Raw genomic sequence first — 10,861 nt, forward strand, 5'->3', positions numbered from 1 at the left:
GTCAAATTGCAGAATTGTAATAGATTTCAGAACACTGAACAAGCAGGTTTTGTTTTGGGGCACTTGATCTACCTAACTAACTCTTCCTGCAAAAGCCTGAAAACCAACCCCGAAAAACCTTAGTACTTAACAAAAAAAAAACCAACTAAACCACAGAACTCTCTCTCTCCCACCCCCTCTGCCCCAGCCCCCCAAAAAACAAGGATTAGAAATCTGAAAAGAAACATCAAGGCTAAGAAAAGTACTGTGATGCATTCACCTGGATTGGCTTAAGATCTCTGCCAGCAAAACCAGGAAGATTAAATTTGGCTGTTTCCCAGTAATCTCTGTAGTAGTTACGAGACAGAGCTATCTTGAGACTACCTTCAGGTTTTGGATACCGCTACTACTGGTTTCCAGTCCTTTACTAAAGGCCATTCTGAAACGTCTGATGTTCACACTGTCTTAAATAGAAAGCAAAATAGTACATTAACCACCATTTACTTTTATATCATGCTATTTATTGCAAATAAATATAACATCATTATGCTTTTTTTTTAAATTATTATTCTTAGGTATTTTCAAAAGAAGAACTTCAGAAGCTTCTACAGAAGCTGCGGGAATCTTCTCTGATGCTTCTGGACCAGGATCTTGACCCTTTGGGATATGAAATTCAGTCGTAGGATTTGATGTAGATACTTGCAAAAACTTCTGAACATGGACATTCTGGTTATAAAAAGAACCAAACCATGACTCGGATAAGCTGTTCTGATGGCTGGGGAAAAAACCTAGCCCTCAGATTTCAATTTGAACTTGAAAAATTCTGACCAACTCCAGAGACTATATTTGTTATACAGCCTTTTTCATCTTTTTTTTTTTTTTTCCTAATAAAAGTGCTTCACAAACAGAAAATGTTTTTTCATTTTAATCTAAAATGTTATTATGCCTATATGGTGATTGTATGAATGCCCTTAATCTCTTTGCTATGGGCCAAATTGCTTCCTGCAGCCTGGCAGCATTACTCAGGAAAAGAATGTGCAGGTGTACGGTGGAGAGAAGAATGAGACTGCAGGAGGATGTAAGCGGAAAGCAGAGCAGAAGGCAGCAGATACAGAGGGCTGGAGGAAAGGAATGTCAAAGGAAGAGAGCCAGTGAAGGGCTACCACCAGCCTGTCCGAAGAAAAGGGCTTGTACTGCTCTCACCTACATTGTGTAGTTGCTAAATCTCAGTCACAGAATGGTTGGGGTTGGAAGGGACCTCTGGAGATCATCTACTCCAACCCACCCGCTAGAGCAGGTTCACCCAGAGCAGATCGCACAGGAATGTGTCCAGGTGCGTCTTGAATGTCTCTAGAGAAGGAAATTCCACAGCCTCTCTGGGCAGCCTGTTCCAGTGCTCTGGCACCCTCCAAGTAAGTAAGTTTCTCTTCATATTCAGATGGAACCTCCTGTGCTTCAGTCTGTGCTCGTTGCCCCTCACCCTGTCATTGAGCACCACTGAAAGAGGATGCTAATGTAATCCTGAACTTGAGGGAAGGTATCATAACTTGAAACTCCAAGTTTGAGATTTTGCAATTTATTTAGAAACCTTATTTCTGGCCCTGTTTATGTGTGTAAAAACACATTCAGCTGCTTTTCTTTAAACTGAAGAGTGCAGAGGCCAAAGCTGTAGTGCTGAGTACCCAAGGGCTTTGGTGCCTTCACCCTGGCAGTGTCTTCTGACACTTGACAGAGAGCTTTCTGTATGTATGTGCTGTATGTATATATGTATATGTATTTTCCTGTGTGTGTAGAAATACACATTACAGTTCTGAAAGGTACTTGTAGCCTGGGGAGAGGGTGCCTTCCTGCCCGTCGCTGGGCTGTTGGACAGCAGGGCAGCAGGTGGGGTTTTGCCTGCGGGGGTGGGGTACCTGGAGGTGTTTAAAAGACGCTTAGTCGAGGTTCTTAGGCACATGGTTTAGTGCTAGTGTTAGGTTATGGTTCGACTCGATGATCCTGGGGGTCTCTTCCAACTGAAACGATTCGATGACTCCATGGTACTCGGGAGGGGCGGGGACCTGCACCTTTGCGGGGGTGTCCCCGGGGCCGCTTCTGCTGCGCGTCCGGGCCCCTGCCGGGGCGGCCGCAGCTCCCGCCTCCCCGGCAGCGCCGCCCTGCGCCGCAGCTCCGCCCGCGGGGCCGGGGCGGGCGGGGCCACCGGAAGGCGCCAGCCCACGTGTCGCGGCGGGGGCGGTGGCAGCGGCAGGCGGGGGCGGCCCGGCCGGTTCGCTGGCGGCCGGCGTGGCTGCCTGAGCCGCTGCTGCCCGGCGCCGCGGGACGCCATGGGCTGGCTGCCGGCGCAGGGGCGGCTGGCGGCGGGGCTGCTGGTGAACTTGGCCGCCTCCATCTGCATCGTCTTCCTGAACAAGTGGCTGTACGTGCGGCTGGGCTTCCCCAACCTCAGCCTCACCCTGGTGCACTTCGCCATCACCTGGCTGGGCCTCTACCTGTGCCAGGCGCTCGGCGCCTTCTCCCCCAAGAGCCTGCAGCCCGCGCAGGTGCTGCCCTTGGCCCTCAGCTTCTGCGGCTTCGTCGTCTTCACCAACCTCTCCCTGCAGAGCAACACCATCGGTACCTACCAGCTGGCCAAAGCCATGACCACGCCGGTCATCGTGGTCATCCAGAGCCTGGCTTACGGGAAGACCTTCCCACTCCGTATCAAGCTCACCCTGGTGAGGAGGCGGCGGGGCGGGAAGCGGGGGCGCGGGGGTTCCCGCCCGCCCGGAGGCGACGCCCGAGGGCAGCGGCCCGGCCTAAACCCCCCTCTCTGTTCCACAGGTCCCCATCACGCTCGGCGTTTTCCTCAACTCCTACTACGACGTGAAGTTCAGCGTCCTCGGGATGGCGTTTGCCACCCTGGGTGTCCTGGTGACCTCCCTCTACCAAGTGGTGGGTTTGGGGGGGTGGGGGGGTGAAGGCGGGTGGGAGTGTTATGGTGGTTGGTCTTCAAGCTGCTGCTCCTCGGTTGGATGGGCTTGGAACGGCACCCCTGTCTTCCAGGAAGCCTTCTGTACTCCATTATTTATTTTAAAAGCACTTTAAAAACGTGATAATACACCATAACCCCTGGTAAGCTGTTTAAGGAGTTGGTTGTCCTTGCTGCTAAAAGTTGGGGTGTCATTTTTAACATTATCATGAGCATATTTTCAAGGGGTGAGGATTGCTTTCTTGGTAAAACTCCGTTTTTGTAGAGATCACAGATTTTCTCCTTGCTGAAGCAAGTGCCTTGTGTTTGAGCCCTTTCCTATATTCCAGTCCTTCAGTTAATCCCATGGTTTATCCTTGAGCTATTTACATTTTACCATCGTTCTTCAATTTTGACTATACGCAGTCTTAAGATGTTTTTGTTGAGGATGCATTAACATATGTATGTGCAATATAACCTTTCTGGATGATTGTGGTTGAAAAAATAGATACATCCAAGGACTGCCTTAGCCTTCTCTGCTGTAACGTTGTACTAACAGCTCGTGACCAGTTAATTATCAGCCTTGACTGTAAAAGCCTCCCTGATTAAGAGTCCCCTGTCATGTTGATGTGATAGTCATAATCAATTTAAATATGAACTTAGTTGTAACAAGTGTATTGTGTGTCCAAAAGAAGTTTTTTTGATCTATAGTGTGCAAGATGATAAATAATCTGTCTCTTGACCTGTTTTGGGGCAGGAGGAGGACAGAGATGTTGCATCATAACTGTAAGTGATGATGTGTGTACTGGAGAAATGATAGTGAAAGTGAGTGAAATTATTCTGTAATTAAAAAAAAAATAGCAAGTTTGTGTGCTGGAATCCATGTAACCAATTAACGTGATTTATGAAGTATTACACTAAATGTCATTCATCAATACGATATAAAGATGTATCTTTTTGCCTGTAACATCTGTCTTTATAACCATAGATAACTAATATTGTCTCTTAAAGCACACTACATTGAAAATCCAAGTTAGAGTCAATTATAGTCAATATTGAAATGAAATCCAGTAAATTAGGAATAAACTGGCAAAAGAAAGCCAAACATTTCCTGGTTTTATTAGCTTGTGCATGGAGGAAAATGAGAAAGAGAAAAAGCAGATCTCTGCTTAGGCAAATGTGTTCAGCCCCATCATAGACAGGATCTGGAATTTGTCTTTAGAATAAAAGGGAGCTGGCATTTTCTTCCCAGCTGTGCTACCGTTTGTTCTCCAGGCTCTGGGAAAAGGCAGCTTTAGGCACTCAAGGGCACCCCTGCATATGATTTTATCCTCACAGGGCTCATGGGCTCACAAGAGACAAACACATGGGCCTCCAGTTACACAAAAGTAGAAGGTGATGCTCAGCAGTCTGTTTATGCGCTATTGTCCACAAGGCTGTGTTAGTAGCCAGGTTGCTTTTGCTCAAGTTTTCAATTTTATATTTTTTTTTCCTCATGTTTAACAGCTTTCTCTTTTGCTTTTAGTGGGTAGGAGCCAAGCAGCATGAGTTGCAGGTAAACTCTATGCAGTTGCTGTACTATCAGGCACCAATGTCCTCGGCTATGTTGTTGTTCATCATACCCTTTTTTGAGCCGGTCTTTGGAGAAGGGGGAATATTTGGGCCCTGGACGCTTTCTGCTGTGGTAAGGCTTTTATTGACTTTATTTAAATAAATAAATAATCATTGACGTTGTTAAATTTGAGAGCAGGATCTGTTTCTTTGTGAACAGATTTTTGTACAGTCCTTGACTATGATGAGATGAGAGGGGCACGTGCAGGAGAAAAAAAGCCCTTATGTCTGCCCAACTTCCTCCCAGAGGAATCTGTCAATCGATTTACCTCCTTATTCTTCTTTCTGTTTAGAGGACATCTGAACAACAGGAAAATCTGACAAAATCCAGAAGCTTCCCCTAGTGTATTAAATTAAAAATGTGTAAGTGCCCTAGTTCTAGCTCTTACTGTCCACTCAGAAAAGAGAAAAGCATGCTCACTTTTGACACCCTCCTTTTCTGTGGAAGGATGCCAATGTTGGTTGTTCTCTAGAATTGCTAGGTTTTTTTCACCAAGAAGACTATAATTTCTCTCTTTAACCTTCTGTCCAAAAAAGAGCCAATGGCATATTCTTACCACTGCTGATCGTACTGCTCAGTGATGGGTCATTTCTCGTAGCTTGGCAGTTGATGAATGGGGTAGCAAGTATTCCCAACAATGAAATCAGATATTTTTCCTAAATAGTTTTTGTGTGACCATAAGTAAGACTTTGTCTCAAAGATGAAGAATATCACCTCTTTGGTATGAGTGGCCACATTTTCCAAATCACTCTTAAATGTTCACTGAGAGTAAAGGAGAAAAGGCTTGTGGTTATATCAGTGTATACTTATGGACATCATACCCAGAGCTACTTATACACATCACTAGTGTCTGTACTGATTTGAAGCTGTTTCTATTTTTGTTCTCCATATGTTTTTCTTGCCTGATATTTTGCATTTTGAAGTAAAGGAAGCTAACTAAATAACCTGAAATGTATCTACAGATGGCCAAAAGCATGTCAAGTTATTGACTGTATCTGTTAATCCGCAGATAATGGTACTGCTGTCTGGAATAATAGCCTTTATGGTAAACTTGTCCATTTACTGGATCATTGGAAATACGTCACCTGTCACGTATCCTTTGTAACATCAGTTGTTTCTCCTGTTTCCAGGTGAATTATATTAACATTAATTTGGGCTGTTTCACTGTGGGAAAATTGTTTGGTAACCTTCCTGCTTTATCTTAAATGATGAAGCAGGAAAAGCATGTTCATTTTTTAGTGTAGTTTGTTTCTTTGTTTGGGGTTTGTCTAGATAATGGCGTTTAACTCACTGATGTGCCCTTCAGACCTACAAAGAGTATTCACCCAGGCTTTGGCTGCTTTCAGGAAGCATTGTCATGTCAGTTTGTCATGTGTGGTGGGTGAAGGGCTCTGCATGGAGCTTAATTCTCATAGCTACAGAGATGCAGGAAAGTCACGTGAGTTGAAATGGAAGTGATGCACCACTGCATGCTTTGGGTGTAATTAACGAAGTTCCCAAATGTGTGTTTTTACAACAAACAATACTGATATTTGCCATTATCCTTAACAGGTGTCTAGATATAACATGTTTGGACATTTCAAGTTCTGCATCACACTCCTGGGAGGGTGCCTCTTATTTAAGGATCCACTGTCTGTTAATCAAGGCCTAGGGATTCTGTGCACATTGTTTGGCATTTTAGCTTACACCCACTTCAAGCTTAGCGAGCAGGAAAGCAATAAGAGTAAATTGGTTCAGCGTCCATGAAGCAAGGGGTTCTGGAGATTAATAATATTGTGAAGGAAAGCAAGTATTTAAATATGCATTGATTCTAGAATGCACAAAATTGCCTCGTTCATTTAGATCTATGGTTTTAGTTTAACTGCCAGGATCATTATTCTGTAACTAAACTGAAGGAACTGAATTATGTAAAACGCTGGATTTTTGCCATCTCAGTCCATCCTCTCGTTTTCATTACATTTAAATGGTAACTTAAAAGAGAAAAAGGCACACTTCAAATTGCTGTGGAAATTGTACCGGAGTAATTATATTTTTTTGCATACCAAATGAGATCATGATGGCTACAGTTATAATACAGAGAGAGAAAGAAAAGGGATCTTGTCTTTGTGATCATGCCAGTATTACTGTTGTGAAGAAACTTGGAGGCACTTTTTTGCAGATGTTCTGGCATGTAATGATGCTTCCTCCTTTTTGTCTGGTGAACGATGAAGAGGAAACGTACTTTGTTCAGTAGTTTTAAAAAGGGCCGCCAAGCTTAATCCTATTTCTTGTACGGTTTCTTATGTATGTTTGGCTTCAACACATTGATTAGATTTTGGCTGAACAAAGTAGATAAAATTACAGGTGGAGAGAGACTAGAAGGGAGACACTGGAAAACCTGAAGCCACAGGCCAAGCTAAAGAAAAGTAGGAAATCAGATCTAAACAGTTAATTTTTTCTTTTGATCCATCAGGACGTGAATGAAGTAATTTGTGGTTTAGAAAATTCTGTTACTGGTTTATAATTTTCTCCGTGCCAAAACCAAGGCTTTATGTGACATCTTGTAAATACTAGTGAGCCTAACAATACCTCTGATTTTGTGGTAATAGCCAAATATTTTGCAGCCCATGCACGCAGACACCCGTGCTAAATATCTCCTCGGATAAATCTTTGGAAAGGTCACCATCTGTAATGGATGTGAAGGTTTCCTGGTTCTCCCTCCTGCCTTCAGCCCCACCTCCCTCGCTCCTGCACCTTTCCCTGAGAGTTACGTCCAGTGGGATCCGCAGATTTGTCTGTTGGTGTTTCGGAGGGGAGGCCCGAGGGCTGTCCGGGCAGTGCTGGGATGGCAGCATTTCCTCAACACTCAGTCAACTGGAAAATATCGAAGTGAGAGAAGAGCGTGAGGTGGGACCTGCTTCTGCTTTAATTTGGGAAGGCTTTGAAAATTATTTTACGCCGGTATCAAGTTCTGATTTTGACAACATGGAAGGAAGGAGAAGTTGAGCACTCTTCTATTTTTAAAAAGGAAGAAAAAATAACTGCTTTCAGTAAATCTGGTGAGAACATATGTTCACTAGATTTTCAGGGTTAGAATTTATTTGCAGGTCTTAATCTTTACATTTTGGGGTTTAATTTATCTTCATCTACCTCTGGCAGATTTAAAGAGGGGAATTACATGAACAAAACTAGCTATCTAAGTTTTACAGCCACCAACAGAAATGATATTTAATTCCTCTGAGCTTTTTTACAATAGAGGCAACAAGTCTTTGTGTAAGAAACGATGCAGATCTTCTCAAGTTTGTAAATTATTTATCTGTTACAGAGTTCTCGATTTAAGAAAAACTAATTTCTCTGTGTAACCTAAGTTTACACCATAATACTCTATATCATTTCAGAATTAGAAATACCTGAATCATTTTGCATCTTTACCAACTGTGTCTTAGACATTGTACTGGTCCAAGGATAATTTTTTGTATACATTTTTATAAGTCTAATTAGTTTAAAAATACAGCCTGAAGTACTGAAAGATGTGTTCGGACAGGACAATCTCTGGTTGCATATCCTTCAGTACGTACACTGAGAAAGCCATTTGCATTAATTTGTGCTGTGCACAAGTTCTTCTAAAATGTAGATAGACTGCAAAGACTCTTACGGTTAGAAAACAACAAATGAATATGAAGCCTATATGACAACAATATTAGGGATGAAACTGATGTAAATATAAAGCGGTAGAATTAACAAAACAACCATGTCTGAAAATATGAAGGACTCCTTAAGGAGAGGAGCGGATCTGCAAGAGAAAGTTAACAGTATCATGTAAAACAATACATTATGAATACAGTCTTGCTGGAATGTGTAAGTTGTGGAGGTCACTTAAGTGACATGATTTTTTTCATGTGTTCAAGAGCTCTCCTTTGAGATTTAGCTGTTGTATCTAACAAATAAAGTATCTCGAACTTGGTCATATGGTTCAAATTACTAAATCCAGGAGGCTTGTGAAATTGTGGGATAAATAGATCTTTGTATGTATTGTATCTCTGGATACCATGTGTAGAGTGGGAATAAATTTTTAATTACTTGACAGATACCCACTTATTGCAAGGAAGAACAGTTCTTGATTTTTTTTCCATCTTCTGTTTGAATCGCATACACTACGTGGCTCTCGGTGTGTATAAAACAAAATGATGCCACTTGGATTTATGTCTGTATAAATATTTCAAGGTGTTTCCATGTTTTGGGGCTGAACTCATGACACAAAGCAGGGAGGCTGCGTGCCTCTCCTCCCTGGGCGAATACAGGCACCCACATGTGTGCACACACGTGCTTGCCCACTGAAAAGCCACCTGGGAGGTTTTCACCATTATCTTTTGCCCACCTGAGTCCTCCCTGAATGCTCCAGCCTCTTTGTGGTCTCCGTTTCCTTCTCTGTCCGGCACAAAGTCCCCAGTGCGAGGTTCCTTGGTCCGGCTTTGTCCCTGTGCCAAGGCAGAGCTCACCCCCACCCTTGGCAGGGAAGTCCCGATGATCTCCCAGTGGTACAGCACAGGAACAAAATGAAGTTAACTGTTATGATGCCAGTACAGTAACTGGTACCAGCCAACTCCTTCCTTCACAGACAAGTATCTGTTGAGTTATATGTTAGGGGGACTTAATCTTCAGCAGGTTGTAAAACGACAAAGAAAAGGACAGGGTATAAGAGACTTTCAGTTTGCATGGATTTACTGCAAGCGCTGTGATAGTGTACTTGGCCAAGCTTTTAAATTCTGAGGTAAAAGTGGAGTCTTATAAAAATTACTGATGCTTACCTGGTGGGAAACTTGCTTATTCTAGTTTTTACTATATCACTTTAATGTGTTTTCCTGCTAATTATTTGTATTTAATTCAGTTTTGGCTTTCCTGACAGAGAAATCAGAGACTTGGCATCTCTAACAATATGTAGTCATCACCCTGTATGTGACGTTGCAATTGGAACCGTAAGTGTACAAACCCCAGTATTTACTTAAATTTGTTTTTTTAATTCATCTTCTACATATGACTGAACTGTGGTAACAAGATGGATCTTAGTCCTTTTCTGCCATCAAGTCCTTATATTGGCATTCTTTAAAATGCTGCCATTAGTTCCAGTGGAAAAGCTATCGTAGGTACCAGGGTGGCATTTAAAAGTGAGAGCAGATCCAGATGATTCTGATTACAATGAGTGACTGGTGGTAAGTTATCTCCGCTAGTGCTGGCCCTGCAAACACTTTAGAACAACATATGTGAGGTTTTCTCATCTTCCCCAAAGGAATAAGTAGTATGCTTTACAGATACTCAGTTCAGAGCTTTGTGTTACCTTTAACTTGGGTAACTCCGCACTCATTTGACAGACTTTGCAGCTGGTTTTGTACGACTTGCTGAGTTCTTGCAGGCTCGGGGGGAGCCATGCCAGAGGAGTTTTCCTGGTGCCGGGTGAACAGCTGCTCTCTCAGGCTTCAGGTTGAAGGAGAGTGTTTTGCTGCTGCTGTTGGATGTATGAAAAGGAGGTTTGTCTTGCAGGAGTTCCACCTTCAAGACAGAGCTGCAATTCAGCAGGAGTGTATCTTCCGTCTCATTTCATGAAATGAATGCTCAGTGATGGCCTGGGGCTAAAGCAACATTAAAGCCTTGTTTGGGCTACCCATGGTTTTTATTAAACTTCTTAAAAAATACTAGTGGTAGTCAATGCTGCCTGATTATTAAGGTAAAAATCTCATTTTTATAATGTCTTACATAATAGGAGCTTTGGAAGAGTGTTTCATAACATTTTGGAGTACAGCTGATGTCTAATCCGTGTCTAGTTTGTCACATCTTCTGCAAAATCTATCAAAGGGTGATGATGGATTTTGTAACTGGCTGTACATATTTACAGGGACGGGATGCTGAAAAGGGTCTTACTCTTGAGCAACACTGTGCTCCCGAACACTGGCATACTGTTCACCTGGATTTAGTGGTGATTTAGAAACATCTAGCCTGAAATTAACCAGCATGCTTAGGAAAGGAAAAAGAAGGCTCACTGATTGGTGAGAGCACTTTTTATCTTCTTGCTTTTAGAAACAAGCATGAGGCTTTTTGTTTAAAGGAATTCAGAGAGCAGGCCTCAAATCACCTTTCAGAATAAGATTTTTCTTCCAAGATGTGTGCTTTGCTCCTAGTTACATAGTTGTCTTACCTGGATTTGAAAAGAAGCAGAATTTGGATTGCAGACTTGCAGGCCAGCTTCTGCGCTAGCCATTTACAACCCAACTTCCCTGCTTGGTGAGAAAACAAAAAAGAAAAGAATGTTGAATACATGAAAGGTAGACTGGCTATATAGCGAAGCTTTG

At 42.8% G+C, this 10,861-nt stretch overlaps 2 protein-coding genes across 3 annotated transcripts in view; both read left to right on the top strand.

The window, feature by feature from the left end:
* Positions 1-1,049, top strand: part of NUP107 (nucleoporin 107) — a 30,959-nt gene extending 29,910 nt beyond the window's left edge. For both annotated transcript variants that reach the window (XM_080363361.1, XM_080363362.1), the window contains one exon: positions 555-1,049. In XM_080363361.1, coding sequence (XP_080219487.1) covers positions 555-662 — 108 coding nt within the window. In that variant the 3' untranslated portion in view covers positions 663-1,049. The remainder of the gene's footprint in view (positions 1-554) is intronic.
* Positions 1,050-2,303: 1,254 nt separating this feature from the next.
* SLC35E3 (solute carrier family 35 member E3) lies at positions 2,304-6,284 on the top strand (the record flags this gene model as incomplete). The annotated part of the gene is made up of 5 exons (XM_080363659.1): positions 2,304-2,693; positions 2,800-2,910; positions 4,452-4,610; positions 5,548-5,630; positions 6,098-6,284. The coding sequence occupies 5 exons, from the start codon at positions 2,304-2,306 to the stop codon at positions 6,282-6,284; spliced, it is 930 nt and encodes a 309-aa protein (XP_080219785.1).
* Between the last annotated feature and the right edge of the window lie 4,577 nt (positions 6,285-10,861).

The sequence above is a fragment of the Nesoenas mayeri genome, assembly GCF_963082525.1.
Source record: "Nesoenas mayeri genome assembly, chromosome: 1".
NCBI classification, from domain to species: domain Eukaryota; kingdom Metazoa; phylum Chordata; class Aves; order Columbiformes; family Columbidae; genus Nesoenas; species Nesoenas mayeri.